The 22,562-nt window shown below is 45.6% G+C and overlaps 1 protein-coding gene across 3 annotated transcripts in view; it reads left to right on the forward strand.

Moving 5' to 3' along the window:
- The window catches only part of ITGA9 (integrin subunit alpha 9), a 369,289-nt gene that overhangs the window by 7,888 nt on the left and 338,839 nt on the right, over window positions 1–22,562 (forward strand). For 2 of the 3 annotated variants that reach the window (XM_034956118.2, XM_034956120.2), the window contains exons 2-4: window positions 10,991–11,118; window positions 13,333–13,439; window positions 21,588–21,711. In XM_034956118.2, coding sequence (XP_034812009.1) covers window positions 10,991–11,118; window positions 13,333–13,439; window positions 21,588–21,711 — 359 coding nt within the window. Of the gene's footprint in view, window positions 1–9,173; window positions 9,658–10,990; window positions 11,119–13,332; window positions 13,440–21,587; window positions 21,712–22,562 lie in introns of those variants that run through there. The other variant, XM_034956121.3, reaches the window with a different exon arrangement.

Consider the following 22,562-nt stretch of genomic DNA (forward strand, 5'->3'; position numbering starts at 1 on the left):
CACCAAGGCTGTCTAGCATTAAGACAGAAGTGTCCCAGGAAAGATGGAGTACTCTGCAATATTCCATGTATCCCCCTAACCTCCTGGGGCTGCTTTGTTACTATTCCCCCATCCACTCTGAGTTCTACTGGCTCCCACCACTTATTTAGGAAGCTCTGAATTGGGGAAGGTAGCCATGGTGGCCAGTGTTTCAGAATCACTCCTGGGTTTGTAACTTTATTAAAGAAACCCATACAGAGTCAAACTTTCTGCACCAGTGACCAACAATATGTGAGAGGATGATTTGCATCCTCAAATATTTGAACACTTAATAAAAGGCATGAATGGGCACAAAAAATTAGAAAGAATGAGTAAGAATGAGTAAGAACTAGTATTTGATAGCACAACAAGATGACTATAGTCAACAATAATTTGATTGTAGTTTAAAAATAACTAAAAGAGTATAATTGGATCACTTGTAACATAAAGGATAAACGCTTCAGGTGATGGATACCCCATTTACCCTGCTGTGGTTATTACATATTACATGCCTGTAACAAAATATCTCATGTATCTCATAAATATGTACCTACTGTGTGCCCAAATCTTTTTTTTTTTTTTTTTTTGAGATGGAATCTTGCTCTGTCACCCAGGCTGGAGTGCAGTGGTGCGATCTCGGCTCACTGCGAGCTCCACCTTCTGGGTTCATGCCATTCTCCTGCCTCAGCCTCCCGAGTAGCTGGGACTACAGGTGCCCGCCACCACACCCGGCTAATTTTTTGTATTTTTAGTAGAGAGTGGGTTTCACCGTGTTGGGCAGAATAGTCTCGATCTCCTGACCTCGTGATCTGCCCACTTGGGCCTCCCAAAGTGCTGGGATTACAGGCGTGAGCCACTGCACCCGGACTATGTGCCCAAATTTTTAAGAAAAATAAAAAATCACAGAACAAATTTCCTCCATCTTAGCTGATCTCTTGGTGTGTTAAGGCCACCTGGGAGATGGCCTTTCCTACCCCTTCCTATCTAGTGTCCAAGTGCTGTGATGTATGTGGATCCCAGAGTAAACTTGGTGTTGTGCAGTACACACCAGTAGGCAGCATTGCAGAGGGTCTTGGCACCTCTTTTGCACCAGGATGGGTCCTGGAGGGTGGATGTTCCAGATTCAGCTGAGTAGTGTTCCTGTCTCTACCTTCATTGAATCCCTGGTTCCACAGCAACAACCAGATCCAGGATTTTTGTGCCATAAAAGGGGGCACCGCTGAGATGCACAAGTGCCTGGTGGTCAAGAGAGTGGGCTCCAGCATTAGCCCTGCCCCCAGCCTGCCTTACTCAGCTCTCTGCTTAGGAGCTGTGTGATCTTGACCAATTACTTCAGCTGTTTGAACCTCAGTTTCCTTTTCTGTAAAGAGTAATAAGGGTACATCCCTCATTAGGTTGATGGGGGCATTAAATGAGATGATATCTGCAAAGCCCAGAGCACAACACGGCACACAGTTAAGCCCTTGATAGATGCTGGTAGTTATTTCTCTTGTTACTTGATCTGATTTATGAAACCAATGGTCTTTTTCATCCTGACTTGAGATGCTGAGTTTTCTTTCAGTATTTTTGTTGATTCATTCATTTATTCATCAGACTTTGAGTGTTGACACTCAACACTGAAATGAATGAGATATTCTAACATAGACACACTCTTCATTATGTGTGGCCTCTAACATTTTCGTTATGCTCTACATAAATCTGCATTTTTGTGCATTCATTTACACCCTGTCTGCTTCCAAAAAGGATCTGAGATGGCTACTTTAAATGGAGATCTTTGGGATTGTAAATCCTAGAATTTTGCCTGCCTGTTTCTTCTCTGTGCTCTTGGAAAGCCAAGGAGCAGATGGGAGGCCACCCTTGTTATGGGGAGCTCCAGCTCCCACCCCAGGCTCCAGATAAGTCTGGGAGGTAGATCTACAGTTCCAAGGTGGGATACTTTTTAAAAAAGTAAATGTAAATGTATTGCCATATTTCTCTTGAAAAAAAATTATCACAAGAAACCAACAAGAAGATATCAAGGCTTTTTCTTAGATCTGCCAGAAGTCTGTAATTTGCTGTACCCCTTGGATTTTAGTGTTCACTTGCTGCTTTCAGATGTGGAAGGAAAACCTCAGTCCTTTTGCCTTGCCTCCTTCTCCAGTTGCCTCCCCTCAGTGTGTCTGCCAAGACCTGAGCCCCAGGCCAGGGCAGCAGCCTCTGACCTTTCACTCCCTAACACACAAGCTGGGGACCAATGTCACTCCAAGGTTGGACCCTACCCCCATGCCTCTGCTTTTCCCAGTTGGGCATGGACTCCACCAATTTCATTCTCTGACTTAGCGTTATGTGGTGTGGATTGCACTACTCTCCCTCCATTTACTGTAACCTAGGCTCTCCAGGATAAAAATTATTATTGCCAACCTTTTATGAATACTTTCTATATGCCAGAACCACTGTGTTCATAGTTCCCTTTATGCAGAGCAGGCTACCACTCCTGAAGCACAGAGAAGCCAAGTCACTTGCCCAAGGTTACCCAGCAAGTAAGTAAATTACAGAGTTGTGCTTTGAACCAAGGTGGGACTGATTTAGTGCTAAACTGACTGTTCTCAGGGTTAGCCATGCTGCCCTCCCTACCTCCACCTCCATCAAGGCCCTGTCCAAGGTATCAGGTTTCTAAGGAAAAAGGAGAAGGGCCCTGAAAGGAAAAGGGCTTCTTCGGAGAGCATTTGTGTCTGCTCTTGGCCTTGCAGATAAAATACCATAATCTACTTTTGCAAGTCAGGCCATCCTGGGGTGCATGGTCCGCTAAACACTTTCATCTGCCTTTTCCTTTTGTGCCTCATCACTGCCTTGGGAGGGGGATCATGCATTTGTTATTATCCTTGTTTTACAGAAAAGGAAAGGAAGGGTCAGAGTGGCCAGGGGACTTGTCTAAAGTCACATAGCTGTAGCTGGCACACTCCTGGGTGTGACTTCGGATACACTCTTCAGGGCTTATTCTACTACTCCACCATGCCTGTCCCATCTCAGGGCCCTCAGTAAAAGTCTGTGGTCCTGGTTGGTGATGAGATTCCTTTGAGGGAGGGAAAGGAGACCAGGTAGCTAGAGGAGCCATAGCAATAGTTGTCAGCTGCATAGTTGGATAATTGGTTTGGACTTAGCGGGAATTAGTGGGCGATGGAGTTACCATGGTCCAGATTCTGTCAGAAGTGGCATGCTTTAGCTTGATGATGTATCTGTTTTCTATCACCACAATATTGCTGCATCCCTAACAAACCACCCCAAAACTTAGTGGCTTAAATCAACCACCACCTGTAGCTTATTCTCTGGTTGGCAGCTTAGGTTGGGTTCAGCTGGGTGGTTCTTCTGTTCTCTGCAGGACTCACTCATGCATCTGTGGTCAACTTCTGGGTTAGCTGGTTGGCTGGCTGGCAAAGGATGGCTTCAGCTGGGAGGGCTTATTTTTGCTCCATGTGTATTTCATCCTCTCGCAGGCTAGCCTGGGCTTGTACACATGGTGGTTGGGTAGGGTACCAACAGAACAATCAGAGGCTTGCATGATTTCTTGAAGCCTAAGCTCAGAAGTCAAACCTTGCCCCTCTGCCACATTCTTTTGGCCAATGTAAGTCACAGGTCCAGCCTACATCAAGAGGAGGCAGAAACACATTTCATCTCTTGACAAGAGAAGCTGCAAAGTCACACTGAAAAGAGCAGGGATACAGGAAGGATGGGGAATTGTGGCCACTTTGTAATATATTACTGGTGGTGAAAGCATCCCGGCTGTCCCTGAATTACTGTGACAGTCTGAATAAATTCCTGCCCAGCGCACCAGAAAAGGGAACAAGGTTCTATTAACCTAAATAGCAAACACAGAGAGAGGCTCTCTAAAAGAAAATGTTTACTCAGGAATAGGGCATTGCAGTGGGAATACATGTGTCACAGTAATCTGCATGAATATTCAGGGAGGTAAAGGAAAACAAAGGCTTTTAAAGGAAAAATGAGGATTACTTAATTGTTTTGAGATAATTATCCTTGGATACAAGGATCAGTGAAGGGTGGCACCAGTTTGAGGTTGGACAGAGAGTTGCTAGGTAGATTTCCTCGCAGAAGGGGTGTGTGTGTGTGTGTGTGTGTGTGTGTGTGTAAGGTTGTGATGGCCTTTGTGCAAGATTGTGTTTTTGCAGATTTTTTTGTGCTAGTTCTTGTTATCAGTTGTTTATGCATGAAAACCTTTCCTTCATGGCCTCCCACAGCTCTATTTGTCAGGGTTTTTTTTTTTTTAAAAAAACATAAGTGACTCCATTTTGATTCTGACAACTTTTGCACTTCTAAGGATCTATGAGCTCTTGGGTGCTGCCAGGAGTTGGAACTGGGATGAGTTGAGTGTCAAGGTGTTTGGCCTACTACGGCCCAGCAGTCTAACATTTCTTTGAACACCTACTTTGTAGCAGGCACTATGATGGGTGCTTTATAAACATTCTTTTGCTTAAACCTTACAAGAAACCTTCTTAGGTACACTTTTATTCCTCCTGTTTTACAGAAGAGGAAAACTGAGGCTTGGAGTGTTTAAGACACTTGTCTAAGAGACACAGCTTGTCAGCAGTAGAGGCAGGACTTAAACCCTGTGTTACTGCCTGTGCTTCTTACACTTTATCACCATGCATAACTTTCCCATAAAGCTTAGAAGCCAGGTAGAACTACTGGCTTAAAACCCTAGAAAGCAGTCAGTATCCACTGCTTAAACACTAGGAGCCTCAGTTTCCCCAAATATAAGAAGAGCTTATGAGGCCTTTCAGGTCCCATGGCTCCATTGGGCAAGCATTGGTCCCTAGTGAGTCCCCTCCCTCTGGAAATGAAGGGTTTGGTGTGGTCAGAGGTGGCTATCCTGGCACCAGCTCTTCCTTTACTCAAGCCTGGGCTGCTTTCTGCCCAGTAAGGGATGCGGACAATTCCTGGGGTTTCCCCGTGGTGGACACACAGTGAAGAATTTGACTCATGTAACCAAAACGTGGGTCCCTGGGGAAGCTTTGGCTTTGGGATCAAATGCCTGAAAGCAAACCTAATGGGTTTAAAGTTTTTAATCCCCAGTTGCTGTCCTTGATCTGGCTATAATTTTGCCTGTGGAATCGCTGCTGTGGTGTTTGTGGGGAGGGAGGGAATCTTTGAGACACTGTCAGTTCTCAGTCCTGCCCAGGGAGGCAGCTGCGGCTCAGTCCTTCTCTGTCACCCGCTCTCCAGAGAATTTACCTGCAGATTACCCTCAAAACATGAGACAGGTTCAGAGCGAGGTGGGCGGCTGGAATGGAGCCTTCACAGACAGCTTGACCACACACAGGGAGCTCAGGAAGCAGCTTTGTTGGAAAAATGCAGGGCATTTAAACTGCCACACCAGGAGGGGGTTTGGAGAGCCTGGAAAGAGCATGCCATTGGACACAGACACTCTGGGTTCAAATCCCAGCTCTGCCACTTACTGGTGGTGTGACCCAACATCTCTGAATGGAAAACACATGAGAGGCTGCCTGACAGGATGGCCATGAGCAAGAAAGCACCCTTGTGAGCATAACCAGTGTTGGTGCATGAACCGATGCACCCACACTGCTTATTAAGAGAGGCAAACCTCTGGTTAACACCATGACAGCAGTGTCAATGCTTTGGAAAAGCAAGGTGATTGAAGTTCACCTTTTGAGTCACCTGAGCCTGATGGGGAGGGGAAGGTCTTCTTTTCTCTTCCAAACCCCAGCATGCCCTTTGACATGATGGAGCTTTCACATCAGAGTTCTCACTTCAGAGCTGCCCTCAAAGGCTCACTGGGGCTTGCTCAGGTGGGGATTACATATGTGAGTAGCTGGCACCAGAGGGGGCACTGGGTACCTGTTGGTTCCCTTTTCCTCCTTTCAGGCTGATGTGGGGTGGGTAGAATAGGGCACGGGTGATGTATTTGACTACTGGGGTGCATGCTACAGCTTGGCATCTTAACATGAATAACCGTCTTAACCTCCTCTGGCCACCTGCTTCCCTATCTGTAAAATGGGGATAATATTAGTACCTCCCGTAGGGTTGCTGTGAAGAGTAAATTTGATCCTGCCCGTAATGAGCCTAACCCAGCACCTGCACACTCTATGTGCCTGCTACATGCTGGTTGCCCTAATTAGAAGTTTAGAGTCCTGCATTGATGAGAGGACCTAAAAGGCTTATGAGGCCAGGCATAGTGGCTCAGGCTTGTAATCCCAACACTTTGGGAGGCTGAGGCAGGTGGATCACCTGAGGTCAGAAGTTCAAGACCGGCCTTACCAATATGGTGAAACCCCATCTCTACTAAAAATATAAAAATTAGCGGGGCGTGGTGGCGTGTGCCTGTAGTACCCAGCTACTAGGGAGGCTGAGACAAGAGAATTGCTTGAACCCGGGAGGTGGAGGTTGCAGTGAGCGGAGATCGCCGCACTGCACTCCAGCCTGGGTAACAGAGCAAGACACCGTCTCAAAAAAAAAAAAAAAAGGGCCTTTGAGTTTGTGGCATCTTTAACTGGGGATGGGATAGGAGGAGAGCCTTGCTTCTCAAGGGCAATCTCTTCTACTGGCTCCAAATGAACATAATTATTTGTAATCAGTTTAGATAGTTACATAGTACTTCTCAAACTATTAATCACCTGGAGAGCTTGTTAAAATGCACTCTGATTTAATGGGCTGGGGCCTAAGATTCTGCATTTCCGACAAGTGCCAGGTGTTCCCCATGCTGCTGGTCTGAGGTCCACACTTGAAGTAGCAAGCAAAGCAGAGAAGTAGCTTGATGCTTTGTTGATGGCAGCCTGTTGGTGGGGACACTCAGGCCCTTTTATGTGGTAACCATAGCGGAAAGGAACATAGTCTTGTTGAGAGTACCAGGAGAGTTGGGGCGATGTTTGAAGTGGCTAGGATGTCTTTTTATAACTTAGCAGATGGCATCTTTTCAGTGGCTTGTTCTGAACTCTGGGCCATGGTAATCTCTGTATCCCTTGGGATCAGCCTGGTAAACAGCCAGCTGAATTAACTTCAGAAAAGACTCACTCATGGGCTGGCCTGCGGTAGTCTTGCTGGATGGTGGCCTAGGTACAGAGCAGTGCTGGGCTGCGGAGGAAGCCACGATGTTCTGTAAACACATAGATACAAGCACATTCCCGTGTGCCACCTCGTGAGTGTCATGCGTGTGTGTGCATGCCCCCTTATCTCTAGCCTGATTTTCCATTGCACAGGATTTGGGAAAAACCTTTCATCTGACCAGCTGATCAGAAGTTTTGAACTGAAAGGTTGTTATCAGGGTTTGAATCAGCCATTGTTGTTAGAACCATTGAGTACCTTGGGCTTGGAAGGAAATAATAATTCAGCAGGTTCCTTTCCACTTTAGATTTTGGTGTAAACTTTGTCCCTGTCAGTCTTGGCTCTAGGCTGGAGGAAGCAGTGCCTGGGAATAAGCTCTCCAGGGTCCCCTCCTGCTTAGATAACCTATGAATCTGTGTCTGTGAATTTGGAGCCATGGCATTATCTGAAATTTCCAGGGTTCCAATGCCAGTTTGGGAGACACAGTGGAGGAAGAACCTGTTGTTTCTTGCAGCCATTTCCCTTCCCTTGGACGTGATGAATTCTCGCTCTTGTGAATTTTTTTGTGATTTTTGTAAAATAAATTACAAGTGGCAATTAGTCACTGTGCTGATGTAAATTTGGAGTTGGTGGGAATTTTTGGACTCTGCTCTGTGGCCCTGGGGTTTTTGAGTGGAAGAGGTATTTTATGCTCCCCAGGTCTTAGAACCTGACCTGTGGAAAGGCTGAGGATGTTTCAGCAGTTTAGACAGGGCAAACTGCTAATTCTTCTCACCTGTGAAAACAGCTGGTCTTATGGAGCGCAATACGTGACTTACCCCAGTGGCTCTAAAGCTCAGCCGCCACAGCAAGGGGGAAAATTGATCCCTTAATGTGGCTTTCTTCTCACTGGAGTTTTGTTTTGTACATCATTGTGCATTTGAGTTACAGCAGACAAGGGCCAGCCAAACTGCTCTTGTGTGGGTGAGGGAGGCGATGTGATCTGTTTGGGAAAGTGCTTGCTTTGATTTCCAAAGGGCTGTGGGTTCCAGCCCTGCTTCTGCTTGGGAATTCTGCATTTGTGCCCAGCAAACACCTGGGGAGGTGCATCCCAGGGCATTATTGAGGAGCCGCAGGGCAGCCTGGGTACCTGCACCATTGGGAGTCTTGCTTCTCTCACTCCCCAGCAGGGCATCTTCCTCATGGAATCAGATACAGACCCTCCAAGACTGACCTGGAAGGAGACACTCCAGTGAGGGGTGGGTCTCCCTGGCTCTTTGTACCCTCCAATTCTTCAGGTTCTAGGTGTTGAGCTCAGGGCAGTGGGAATTAAGATGGGACCCACACACATTCCCATGAACCTTAACACCATGTCTCTGAGCCAGGTTAGTGACGATGTCCTTTGTGATATCTGCCAGCCTTTGCTGGAGTCCCCTTTGAGGGCCTCAGACTTCTGTTGTATGATGTAGAGGCCTTGTTTGTCTGCCCCTTTGCCTAGCTGGAGTGTTGCAGGAGGAGCAGCAGCATTCCAAGACCAGGGTGCAGTGAATGACTGAGATCCCAAGATGAAGGTGGCTTTCAGGGCAGAGGGAAGGGAGCCTGGGTCAGCTTTCTACATCCCCAGGAAAGCTGTCCAGGGTCATCCTAACCTCTGCTAAACACCTTTTCCACAAATACATAATATGTAATGCACTCTATTCCAAGGCATGTGGGAGATGATCTATTTCATGATACAGAAGAAACCCTTGCAAGGTGAATTCCCTCTCTTTTCTAGGCTGCTGGAGATAAGGAACAACGCCTGTTCTCACTAAGAAGTGGCTTGGCATTTTCTACTCTTTAAACATCAGTGTGGATTTTGTTTGAAGTCTCATTGTCCGAGACCTTTTCCAAATGGCTCGTAGCTCAGCACAAACCGTGCCTGATTAGTGTTGTTTGGTATTCTTTGCTATAGATCTTCTGTTGACTGCTTTCCGGAAACAATGCATAAAACCGTAGGTCAGAATTATTTTTGTAACATCTGGAGGGGAGCTTACTGCCATTTCCCCCGTGTTCTGCACTCACACAGGCCCAAACCTGCCTCTTCTGTCTTCTGGGTGGGTCTTGCCCCTTTCCTGTAGCCGGGGGATGCTCCTGCTGGGGATGGCCCACCCTAGGCAGCTTTTCAGTTCAAGATGGAGGATACAGAGGTTCATTCTTGCTCCTGTTTGCATGCAAACTGTTCTATTTCTGTTTTGCAGTGGGAGAGAGGATATGGTTTATAATTCTGCACTGCTGCTATTTTTTTTCCTATTTGCCCCTAAATGTCCATGCTGTGTGTGTGGTGGGTGGTAGGAGGAGGAGAGGGAGACAGAAGAGAAATAGCGTTTCTAAATTTTCTATTTGTTACTGAAATGTAACACATCCAGGAAAGTGTCCATATCATATACAGTTATCACAAATTTGTATAATGTCACTGAGGTTGAATGACAACATTATCAGCACCCCCAGCAATTCCCCTCCCTAATTACAACCCTGCTTTCTCCTCTCCAGAGGTAACCATTATCCTGCCTTCTAACACTATAGTTAAATTTCACCTGCTTTTGAACTTTAGATAAATGGAATCAGACTGTGAGTATGCTATTGTATCTGGCATCTTTTGTTCAGTATTGTATTTGTGCAGTTCATCTCTGTGGTTGCAGTTGAATGCTGTTCATTTGTTTTCATTGCTGCATAGAACTCTTTTTTTGTTTTGTTTTGTTTTTGAGACAGAGTCTCACTCTGTTGCCCAGACTGGAGTGCAGTGGCATGATCTCAGCTCACTGCAACCTCTGCCTCTTGGGTTCAAGTGATTCTCCTGCCTCAGCCTCTCAAGTAGCTGGGATTACAGGCACCTGCCACCATGCCCAGCTAATTTTTTGTATTTTTAGTAGAGACAGGGTTTCACCATGTTGCCCAGACTGGTCTTGAACTCCTAAGCTCAGGCAGTCTGCCCACCTTGGCCTCCCAGTGCTGCATAGAATTCTGTTGTATTGCTGTACCATGATTTACCTGTCCACTCTAGCACTGATGGGCCTTTAGGTTTCTTCTTGTTTTTTTTTTTTTTTTTTTTTTTGATATTACATATGCAGCTTTGAACATTTTGCATGTCTCCTGGTAGAAATGTATGCATCTCTATTAGGTATAGTCCTAGAAATGGAATTACTGGGTCAAAGGGTAGGTGCATGTTCAGCTTTATTAGGAACTGTTGAATAGTTTTCCCAGTGGTTTTAATGGTTTATACTGCCACTAGCAGTGTATGAAGGTTCTAGTTACTCTATATCCTTGTCAGCACTTGGGATTTTCAGTCTTTTTGGTTTGAGCCTTCTGGTTGGTATGAAGTTGAGTTTCTCTGATAACTAACATAGTTGAGCACCTTTTCATGCATTTATTGGCCATTTGGCTATCTTCTTTTGTGAAGTATCTATGCTTGTCTTTGGCCTATTCTGTTGACTTGTCTTTTCTTATTAATCAATGAGGGGTTTTTAAAATAGATTTTGGATAGGAACCTTTTGTTGGTTGTACGTGTTCCCACCCATCCATCGCAGTCTCCTGGGTAGGTGGGACTAAAAGCGTGCGCTGCCTTGCCTGGCCATTTTTTTTTGTGAAGATGGGATTTGCCATGTCACCCAGGCTGCCCTGGAATTCCTGGGCTCAAGCGATCCACCTGCCTCGGCCTCTCAAAATGCTAGGATTACAGGCATGAGCCACCACATTCAGCCTCCTTAAGCTTTAATGTGCCTGGGAAAGATCTAACAGGTTTCACTTTAGGACCTCTCCCCCAAGCCCACACAGAAAAGTATAATAATATGATTTTCAAAGTGAGCACTCAGAGAGCCCACCCGTGGTTGGGTGAATACTTAGCCATCTGCCTCCTATTTTCTTATCGTAGGTTGTGACAGAATGCCTTTTTCTCTTGCTGCAGGGTCCTTGTGGGCGCACCAAAGGCAGATTCCAAATACAGCCCTTCAGTGAAGTCTCCTGGGGCTGTGTTTAAGTGCCGTGTTCACACCAACCCTGACCGGAGATGCACCGAACTGGACATGGCTCGAGGTGGGTGACCATTACTGCTGTGGTGGAAATGGGTTCTGTACCCTTATACCTTGCTCTTCTTCTTCCCAGGATGGCCTGATCATTCACTCACCCATCCATCCTTCCCTCCTTCCCTCCCTCCTTCTCTCCAACAAGCATGTATTGAGTACGTAATAGTTATTAAGCACTGGGATACACCAGTGAACAAAACAAACAAGGATCCTGCCATCCCTAGCCCCATAAATTAGTGGGCAAAAGAGATATTAAGACAAGTAATTGAGAGAGAAAAGACCAGAGGGAAGGTGAGTATTTGATTTAATCTAGATCGGAGGGTCAAGAAAGGTCTGGGACCTTTCGACATGATTAGAAGGATGCGTAGTCATTAGCTGGGCAGGTGCAGGAAGCACAGCCTTCAAGCAGAGGTGCCATTTGGAAGCACAGAGCGAGGTTGTGCAGCTGGAGAGGGAGCCAGGAGAGTGGAGCACAGGAGGGCAGCAAGGCAGGCTGGGGCCAGGCCACGTGGGGCCTAGCAGGCCAGGGCAATGTGCTGGAATTTTATTCTGTGTGTGAGTGGGGAGGCCACTGAAATCAATTTTGGGTGTTACATTTTAACTAGGGAAAGATATGATCAGATGGATGTTTTTAAAAGCTCACTTTGGGCTGGGCATGATGGCTCATGACTGTAATCCCATCACTTTGGGAGGCTGAGGTGGGCACATTGCTTGAGCCCAGAAGTTCAAGACCAGCCTGTGCAACATGGTGAAAGCCTATCTCTACTAAAAATACAAATATTAGCTGAACGTGGTGATGCATGCCTGTAGTCCCAGCTACTCAGGAGGCCGAGGCAGGAGGATCACTTGAACCCAGGAGGTCAAGGGTGCAGTGAGCTGAGATTGTGCCACTGCACTCCAGCCTGGGTGACAGAACTGAGACTCTTGTCTCCAAAAAGGTAAAAAAATAAAAGCTCACTTTGATCTAGCAGAAAATATAAGATCTTTGGAATCAGATGGTTCTGACTGCGTTCAAAGCCCAGCTGGGACTGATTGGGAATGTCCTATAGCTTCTTGGGCCTCAGTTCCCTCACCTTCAAGATCAAGACTAATATACCTACCTCGCAAGGATGGTCTTGAGAAGATTAAGTGAGATAATACAGGTGAGTACACAGAACTGTGCTTGGCACATCAGTACAAAGGAGGTATTTTGTTATAATCATGACTGCAAGCATTTCTTTCTCCAAAGTCTTTTTGCATAAAGATTTTCTAATTTTTTTGTTGTTTTTTGTTTGTTTGTTTGTTTGTTTTTGAGACAGAGTCTTGCTGTGTCACCCAGGCTAGAGTGCAATGGTACAATCTCTGCTCACTGCAACCTCTGCCTCCCAGGTTCAAGTGATTCTCCTGCCTCAGCCTCCCGAGTAGCTGGGATTACAGTGTATGACCATCTTCGGCTAATTTTTGTGTTTTTAGTGGAGACGGGGTTTCGCCATGTTGGCCAGGCTGGTCTCGAACTTCTGGCCTCAAGTGAACCGCCCACCTCAGCCTCCCAAAGTGCTGGGATTACAGGTGTGAGCCACCATGCCTGGCCAAGATCTTCTAATTATTTTTTAAATAAAGAGTTATTGTGATTTTCTTTAGCAGAAAAAGAGGTTTGTGAACTGTTTGTTACTGGTGCATAACAAATTAAGGAGCTTGCTTCAGAACATAAATCAAGGCCCTGCCTCTTTCCGTGAGAAAGCCTTGCCATGTGGTTGGGTGCAGTGGCTCATGCCTATAACCCCAGCACTTCAGGAGGTTGGGGTGGGCGGATCACTTGAGGTTAGGAGTTTGAGACCAGCCTGGACAACATGGTGAAAACCCGTCTCTACTAAAAATATGAACATTAGTGGGATGTGGTGGTGCACACCTGTAATCCCAGCTACTTGGGAGGCTGAGGCAGGGCAATCGCTTGAACCTGGGAGGCAGAGGTTGCAATGAGCTGAGATCGTGCCACTGCACTCCAGCCTGGACGACAGAGAGAGACTGTCTCAAAAAAAAAAAAAAAAGAAAGAAAGAAAAAGAAAGCCTTGCTACGTAAAAAAAACAGTTGTCTGGATTAAACAGTATAGTACATAGTGATGGAGTTGATTTACATTTTGTGGAAAGTTCCTTATTTCCTCATAGGGCTGTGGACCACCCTTTGAAAGCAGCCAGCAGAACATCACTCCTCAACCCAAGTCTGGCTCTTCTCCTCTTTCTCCAGGGAAGAATCGGGGCACGTCCTGCGGAAAGACCTGCCGGGAAGACCGCGATGATGAGTGGATGGGGGTGAGCCTGGCCCGACAGCCCAAGGCTGATGGCCGTGTGTTGGTAAGTCCCTCCTGGGGGTGCCGTGGGAAGGGGGTGGCACTCTGAGAATGAATGATCTGTTAGGAAGGCTGGATGGCATGGTGACAAGTGCATGGCTTTGAGGTTGCTTATTCTGGACTACTGCTTAGACAAATGACTTATCTTCTTATTTTCTTTATCTGTCAAATGTGAATAATGTCTGTCCCAAGGTGCTGAGATGTGACTATTGAAAAATAAAACATATGTGAAAAGTGCTTTGTACATCTCATTCATTACATAGGTATTTGTGTGTGTGTGTCTTAAATTGAGGTATAATTTACAGTACACAAATCTTAAGATTACAGTCTTGATTTTCACAATTGTACACACCTGTGTAACCATATGCCCACTGAGATATAGAATATTTCCATCGTCCCAAAAGTCTCCGATGTCCCTTTCCAGCCAACTCCTCTCACCTGAGACAAACCACAGCTGTGATTTGTATAATACATTACTTTTGCTTTTTCTAGAATTTCATATAAATGGAATCCTACAGTATGTGCTCTTTTATATAAGACTTCTGAAATTAATCCCTATTGTATGTATCAGTAGTTCATTCCTGTTTATCTCTACATAATATTACATTTTATGAAATAAACATTATTTTTAACTAGTTATTTATCGGACCTCCAAAGCACCTATGATGTATTTTGATCCGTAGGTGCTTTGAGGGAGATAGAAAGAAAAGTCTTTGCATTTGAGACTCCTGAGATCCTGGAGTTGTGCTGTGCAGTAAGGTAGCCACCAGCCCTGTGTACTTATTTAAACTTAAATTTATCCAAATTAAACTAGAAATTCAGGTTTTTAGTCATATTAGCCACATTTAAGTGGCTCAGTAATCACAAATGGTTACTGGCTACTCTATTGGAAAGCAGAGAGAGAGAGAATATTTTCATCATCACAGAAAGTTTTATTAGACTCAACACAAAAGGAATTTCTAACACTGCAGAGGTTTTGTTTTTGTCAATTTTTCCTTTAAACTTTTCTATGAGGTATAGTACTAAAGCACTTAACACACCCAGCTGTGAGTGTACAGCCCGATGGGTTTTTTTTTTCACACATGTACACTTATGCATCCCCATTGCCAGTACTCCGGAAGGACCCCTGCACCCTTTCCCAGTCAGTTCCTCTGCCCTTGGTGAGTGACCAACTATTCTGACATAGGCTTTCTCTTGCCCTTGACTTTTATCAGAAGCTATATGAAGATTTTTGTTATAAAAGCATAAGCTCAAGAAGGGAAAGTAATACTAGCTGCCGCTTATGGAGGGCTTCATTTGGGTCACATGCTGCAAAGCTGAGGGTTTCGTGTGTATTTTATCCCAGGGAAACAGGTTTTCCTTAAGGCACTAGGCAAAGTGTTTTTGTCCCCTCTCTAAGGAGCCCACTTTTGTGTTAAACTTCTTCATGGCATAGGCTGTTAATCCGAATTCCATCCTCAGCACAATTAAGCATCTCCCCCTTGTCGGGCCCCTTGGGAGAGGAGGAAGCAGCTGGATGCTGTCGCCAGCATGGTGGGGGCCTCCCTCCTGGAAGCCGTTGTAGGTCCTGCACAGGCTCCCTGAGCCCGCTGTTTGCCTTGGTTTCCAGTCCTTTCATCACTGTCATGGCTGGCCCTGGACCCTCTCCAAACTTCCACATTCCTCCAGGCATAGTGGCCTGACCCTGACTGGACAAATGGGCCCCAGAGGGGCTGAACCCTTGTCTACCATTCTGGGGAAAGAAAGGGAAGAAGCTGACTCATCTGTAAATCAAAGGGTCGCCCAAGGTCCTGATTCAGAACAAAAAGGAGGTGGTGGCCCTGTGGCAGCATAACACAAGATGCTCTTAAGGGCATCGAGCCTAGAGTCAGAGTTTGCTCCTGTGAAAATATTTCCTCTCTGCAAGGAAGGATAACCTCTCTGTGGCTGAGGGCTTGTTTCCAGAGGGGCAAGACAGAATTATGTGTTACCACAGATCAGTATCACAAAGGAGTCATTTCTGGGGACAGTGAACAGCAATGAGGACCACAGGGAAGATTTAGCAAAGGGAGCCAAGAAGGCAGCACTGGAGCATTTGTGGATAATGGTGCCATGGATAGTCCTGTCTAATTAATTGCATGCAGGACTATTTTTTTAATGTTTTATGAAGTTATTGCATCATCCACTCAGTAAGCCACTGTATATGGGTGCTGGGCAAAGAGGAGCATCTGACACCATCTGCTTTCCTTGTGCCTTTTGTTTGTTTTTCTAATTGTAGTCAAACACATAACATAAAACTTACCACCTTAACCATTTTGAGTGTACAGTAGTGGTAAATGTATGGCACATTGTTGTACAACAAACCTTTAAACTTTATCTTGCAAAACTTACATCCATTGAACAACACTCTCCTTTTTCTCCTTCCCGTGGTTCCTGGCAACATTGTATTTCTATTAAGAGTTTGACTACTTTAGATCTTATGTAAGTGGAGTGTGGTGTTCGTCCTTTTGTGACGAACTTATTTCATTTAGCATAATGTCCTCAAGGTTCATCCATGTTGTAGCATGTGACCGGATCTCCTTCCTTTTTAAAGGCAGAATAATATTTCATTGTATGAATTCACCATGTTTTCTTTATTCATCTATTGACGGACATTTAGGTTGGTTCTATCTCCTGGCTGCCGTGATGAATGCTGCTATAAATGTGTACCAATATCTCTTTGAGATCTTGTTTTCAGTTCTTTTGGGTATACACCCGGAAGTGGGATTACTGGATCAAATGGTACTTCTATTTTTAATTTTTAAGAAACCTCCATACTATTTTCCCAAATGGCTGCAGCATTTTAAGTTCTCACCAACAGTGCACAAGGGTTTCAATGGCTCCACGTCCTTGCCAACATTTATTGTTTTCCTTTTTTTTTTTAAAATAGTGGCCCTCCTAATGGGTGTGAGATAATATTTTATTGTGATTTTGGTTTGCATTTCCCTGATGATTAGTAACATTGAGCATTGTTTCATCATCTGCTTGTTGGTCATTTTATATCTTTTTTGGAGAAATGTTTAGGTCCTTTGCCCAATTTTAAATTGGATTGTTTGGTTTTTATTGTTGTTGAGTTATCCTCATGGCGTTTTGCACATGGGCAGTCTTGCTAGGAAAGGCTTGTCCTAAGTCCCCTCTGCCCCTGCCCCACTCTGTCCTCGGCACTTCTCTTTCTTCCCCTGTATGGGCTCTGCCTCCTCCGTGAAGCCTGTTAAGGGTTTTCTGGAACAAGCTGAGCATCTTTTGTGTCATTAGGAACTCAACATCATCTTATTACTTATATTGTGTGTATAATTTATTTTGTGGCCATATGTCCCCTTTTGTGGAAGCCACTTGGGGATAGAGACCAAATCTTCTACCCACTTTCATTCTCAGCATCTGGAGGACATCTCTCTAAGGAATGGCATCTGAAAGTGTGTTTGAATAATACAGGGACTGAGGGTCAATGTTAAAACAATTAGAAACCAAATTAGTTGCCATCTTTTCTTGGTGGCTGATTCTAAGTGGCTGAAGGAAACACCAGGAAACATTCTGTAAAATGTTCCTTGGAAATGGCAGGCAAAAACAAGATACAGTGAGTGTCCCTATTTACATTTGGAGGTCTCATAGCCATCTGCTTTTTTCTTTAATGTTTCAACCCTACCTGTCAGAGCTTTCTGGGAGGCAAGTATTTACTTTTAAATTAAAAATGGGAAGGATATGTGTTGTTCAGGTGCATTTTGAGAACTTGAGAGGTACCTGGGGGTGTAGGCAAGAGACCAGTATCCCCAAGGAGCACAATATTGGATTCCAAGTTTGGGTTTGAAGAGGGAGAGGTGGGCTAGCTCTTTTGAAAGTGGTGTCTGGTGCTGATAGAAAACCTAAGAACAAATGGAGAATTTGAAAGCTGCAATGGGGCGTGAAATGTCTCAGTGACCAAAGGCATTATGTGGACCATGGACCCAGCAACCAGCTCTGGCAAGGACCAGATTGTCAGGCTGGTCTGGCAGGTTGACCTTGGCTTAGTGCCTGCCCATCTCAGCTCCATGGACACTGTTGCACCTCCCAGGTTTTCCCCAGAAACAAATGATACCGGATGTAAAGATAGCATCAGGATTAGAGGCAAGCCCCTTCCCTTCTCACTCTCTCACCCTGAGCTTCCTGTGTGCAGATGACATTTTAAGAAATGAGCGGGGAGGGGAATCACTTCTTGAAATAACCACTGAACAAACTCTGTATAGGCATTGACTGCTGCTCAGACTTTGGAGGACAACTCAAAATGTTCAAGTCTGATGTCGCCCCTTTTCATCAGACTTGCCAAGGCTCAGACAACAAATAATTTAAGCTTCTAGATTATTTTTGTGCAGAAGCAGTATTCTCTGGTTCTCTTTGTCATTTCCTTTCTAAATATCAGGGCTGTCCTTATCTGTTCAGTGCTTCCCATCTGTCCATTTTTTTTTCAAAGCCACAGGGTACATTTTTGCATTTACTTCTGTTGCTCTGTTTCCTGATTTTTTTTAAAGTGAACTTTTTATTGAGCTGTAACACACATGCAGAAAAAGGTATAAATCATCAATGTATACCTCAATAAATTTTCATTAGGTGAACGTCCTCAGAATAACATTTTCACACCTCAGCAGCCCCTTCCCAATGCCCCTCCTGGCCACTCCCTCCTCGGCTGGGGAGCTTCTTAGGGGAGTCTCATGGCATCTCAGCCTCTCTGTGATCCTGCTCCCCACCACACACCATTCTTAGCAGCCAGACCCAGTTGTGGCCATGCACTGTGGACCTGGATGCATGACAAAGGCTTTGGCCATCTCTATGGCAGGTGCGAATGTAGGAGGGTTGGCAGGGACTGATGTGCCTTTGTGGCCGAAGCACCCGGAAAGTGCCATTACCCACCTCTAGGAGGGATGTGTTGTTTCCATACAACAAAAAAGGCCTTTGAAATAAAGTGTTTATTTTCTTTCTCTTTTTTCCTCTTTTGGGAGGAAAAGCAATCCTTATACCTTGAAATGTGTCAGATTCTAAGATTTGGAGTGGGACAAGGCCCTCCTTCCCCTTTCTTAAGATTAATTGAAATCTGAGTTTGAGCAAGTCTTGCTGTTTTCAGAGAATGCTCTCCTTCTCCTGTTCTTCCCTCACAGCCGAACTCATTTGGAGAGATTGATGGAGTTACTAATGCTTTGGAGACAGTCCCTAGGAATTTTTTTAAAATGTAGTGGTCAGATTGACATGTGTGTATATATAATGATAATCAAGGCTAAACACAGTCTTCTCTTTCTGTAATTTATATTCAGAGACACTTTGCATTGTTTTCCTACATGAATCCTTCCTTTGACACTTTGATCTCTGAGCTCACAGAATGCTTTTAGTTTAGTATGAAATGCAATATTTGGATCTTCTAGGAATTTTCCAAGATCACCCCTTAAATAGTTTATGGCACTTAAAAAATGAGACAATACACCAGACATTAAGTACAGCAAAGCCTTCCTATAAGTGTCAGTGTGCAGCTGGCTATCAGACAGCACCATGATAAACATCCGCCTCTTTTCACAGCCCCTCCAACTCAGAAATACAATAAAACATGGTCAGCCCTTGAAGCCAAGGGCTTTGCTAAGTCCAAAAACTTAGCAAAACCAAAACATAACTGATTTACCCACAAATTAGATAACAATAAGTGATTCAAGTTTGCGAGCCATAAGAATTGAGTCAGAACTTTAAAAATCAATTATTTAGCAGTATGGAGTGATTATTTACTTAGTGATATATATATATATTTTTTTTTGTTTTTTTTTTTTTGTGTTTTTTTTTTTTTTGAGACGGAGTCTTGCTCTGTCTCCCAGGTTGGAGTGCAGTGGCGCGATCTCGGCTCACTGCAAGCTCCGCCTCCCTTTAGTGATATATTTTTTATAGTTCTCTGCCTCATATCATTTCAGTCTATTTAGAAACCTGCTATTTTAGCACAAAACAGTATCAAGTGGAGGAGTGAATGTGGTTTGCAGCAGAAAAAATAACAATAGATTGTTTTCTGTAGTTTAATGTCATACGACAAGAGGCAGAATGTGGGCAAGCTCAGGTTTTGAGAGTCATTCTGAGTGTGTCCTCTTTTGCCATTGGGCAGAGAGCGGCCTTGTCCAGGGCCTTGGTGGCAGTGGCTTGAAGGATGAAGAGCAGAGAGCTTAGAAGGCTGTGATCTTATCATAGAATGATGTCAGGGAGAACCAGGCCCCGAGAGCCCCCTCACTCACTCGGTGACCTGGGGCATTCCATTCGACCCCAGAGTGGTTATTTCAGATGTCCTGGGACATGTGGCAGAGGGGCTGTAAAGAGGATAAAGTCACCAGGCCTGCCCCAGGGGGTGGGTTTTGATGGCCTCTCAGGTAGGAATGAGAAGTTTTAAGATGGAAAATGCTTCATAGTGAAACAAGGAAGACTCAGAATTCCTGGATTCCAGTGCTGTTTGCAGCACTTACTAGCTCTGCCACTTAGGCAAAGCACTCTTTGATACATGGTGCTCTTGTACAGAAAATGGGAATTCTAAAGACACCTCTGCTCACCTTCCAGGGTTGCAGAAGAGGTCAGAGGTAGGCCATAAGAACGCTGAATGTTACGACTTATGAAAACAGTGCGTTTGAGGGAGGCAAACCAAGATGTTAAAAACTGATTATTTTCAAAAGCAATATTTTAAGAAAATGCATTCACTGGCTGGGGTGAAGTGAACTGATATCAGAAGTAAGTAGTGAATGCCCAGGAGAAGTGGAACGGGCTGGGCAGGGTAGAGTGTGTGCCTCTGAGTAAGCAGGTCGGCTCTTCATCAGCACAGCAGTGACATCTGGATGTGCAGAGACATGCACGGGAACTGGGGCCACTGTCATGTCCAAGCAGAAGGCAGGGGCATGTTTAGTGTGGCAGAAGGACGATCCAGGCCTGCATCCTGGCTGCTGGCACTGCTCCAGTGTCTGTTAGCAGAGCTGCCCTGCCTCATGGCGTCTTGCGTAGCTTCGACCCTAGTGCTGAGAGGCTCCTCTGGAGAGCTGGCCAATTCATCTGTCCATCTTCTTCCCCAATATGCGGAGCTCTCATGCACCCCAAGACCCTTGGCCATGAACCTTCCTTCAGCTTTCTCCTCAGAGAGGCCTTCCTTGACCTGCCTGGCAAAACCAGCCACTCCCTGGCATGAGGGAACTTTCTGGTGAGATGGAGATGTTCTGTGTCTTGCTAGGGCCTTGGTGACATGAGTGTGTACATTTGTCAAAGCTCATTTGTGCATTTTGCTGTATATAAGTTTCCATTAAAAAAAAACTCTCCACACACATTTACTTCTAGTTAATGAGATGCATACTGAAGTGTTTCTGTGGGTAGAAACATGGTTGAATATCAGCCATTCCTCCCTTCCCTGCTGTCTCCACATCGGTTCAGTCCCTTGGGCCTGTCAGCTCTGAAGCCACCCCCGTCGCCCATCTCCACTGCCCCTCCTGGTCCAGACCTGCATCATCTCTCACCTGGTGTTCGTTTGCACTTTTGCCCTCCTGCAGTCTCCACCAAGCAGCCAAATGGTCTTTCCAAACTGTCACTTGGATCATGCTTCTCAACTGTGTAAGACTCTCCACCGCTTCCCATTGCAGATCTGCTGAAATCACAGCCATTCCCACGTCCCCCTGTGGTCCAGCCTTGGCCGCCTCTTTGATCTTATCTCCTTCCCACCATGGTCACTCCAGACCGGCCTTTCTTTCTCTTGAGCCTCTGAGCCTTTCTCACGATGTATCCTTTGCATTCTGCTATCCTTTGAATCCTCCCAGAACCCTCTTCCCCTCATGCTTCAGGCCTTCCCGACCTCTGGTGGAAACTATCCTTCCCACTCCCAGATTCTCTTTTCTATAACCTTGTTTCTTTCCTTCCCAATGCTCAGGACTAGCTACAATTCTCATTTGTTGATATATTTATTTCCTGTCTCCTAGTAGGCTCCCAGGGGCTTGTTCCTGTTCGTGCAGTTTTCTGATGCCCAGAACAGTGCCTGTTATGAAGGTGTGGCTTTCTGGTCCCTCTGCTCCTCTCTTCTCCCACAGAAAGAAACATCTGGCACTGACAGGAGTCTGCTTTGTGATCTTTTGGGGCCAACTTTCCTGCTCTCAACTGCTCTCTATCCCTTTAGGCCTGTGCTCATCGCTGGAAGAACATCTACTATGAAGCCGACCACATCCTACCCCATGGCTTCTGCTACATCATCCCCTCCAACCTCCAGGCCAAAGGCAGGATGCTGATCCCTTGCTATGAAGGTGAGCATGGATTGATTTTTCCTCATCCCCCTACCCCCCTCATGCCCTAAGCCCACCTCCCCACCTCTATGCACCACCAGCTGAACATTTCCCCAGCTTTCCACATGCTCATGATAGGGCAGCACTGTTTGCTCCCAGATGGTCTCTTGGTCCCCAAGGCCCTGCCCAGAGAAGAGGCAGGTACAGAGGGGGCAGCAGTCCCAGGCCTTTCCAACCCTCACCTGACTTGGCTGCAGAGCCCACGGTGCTTACCAAGCATTATGAAGTCTCAGGGACCGAAATTCACCAAGCCTCAGCTAAGTGACCTAACAGCTGCCTTGGTTTTCTGGTAATGCCAGGTGCTGTGTTGCCTTGGGAAACTTACCTTCTCTCTCTGGACCTCAGTTTCCTTGTCCGAATATTCAGTGGTTGGCCCAGATGATCTCTACAGCCCCAGGCAGCTCCAAGTCAGTCATTAGGCTCCCACACAGCTTCTGGCTGCACTGTGGACAGATGTCCTGAGGCTGGGGGGAGAGGAGACCCAGGATTCATAAAGCAACAGCTGGACAGAAACCTGACACTCTGAACTCTCAGCATTTCATGACATTTGAGGTCTGACTTTCCTTCCCATGTGGTCCTGCAGCCCAGGCAGATGCTGGAGAATTGGGCGCATCCTGAATGTGGTTTTAAGAGCTCCTTGCCAAGGGGCACTTGGAAGGAAAATGTATCATCTCAGACTTAGAACCTTTAAATGCCTGGGCATCGAGGACAGTCACTAATAGTGATTGAGTCAGTCACTATTTAGCCCAGTCGAATCTGAGCTTTAAGCGTTCAGAAAACACGGTTATTTTCTTCAGTTTGATAGCTCGTAG

This window comes from Pan paniscus, chromosome 2, assembly GCF_029289425.2.
Source record: "Pan paniscus chromosome 2, NHGRI_mPanPan1-v2.0_pri, whole genome shotgun sequence".
In the NCBI taxonomy this organism is placed as follows: domain Eukaryota; kingdom Metazoa; phylum Chordata; class Mammalia; order Primates; family Hominidae; genus Pan; species Pan paniscus.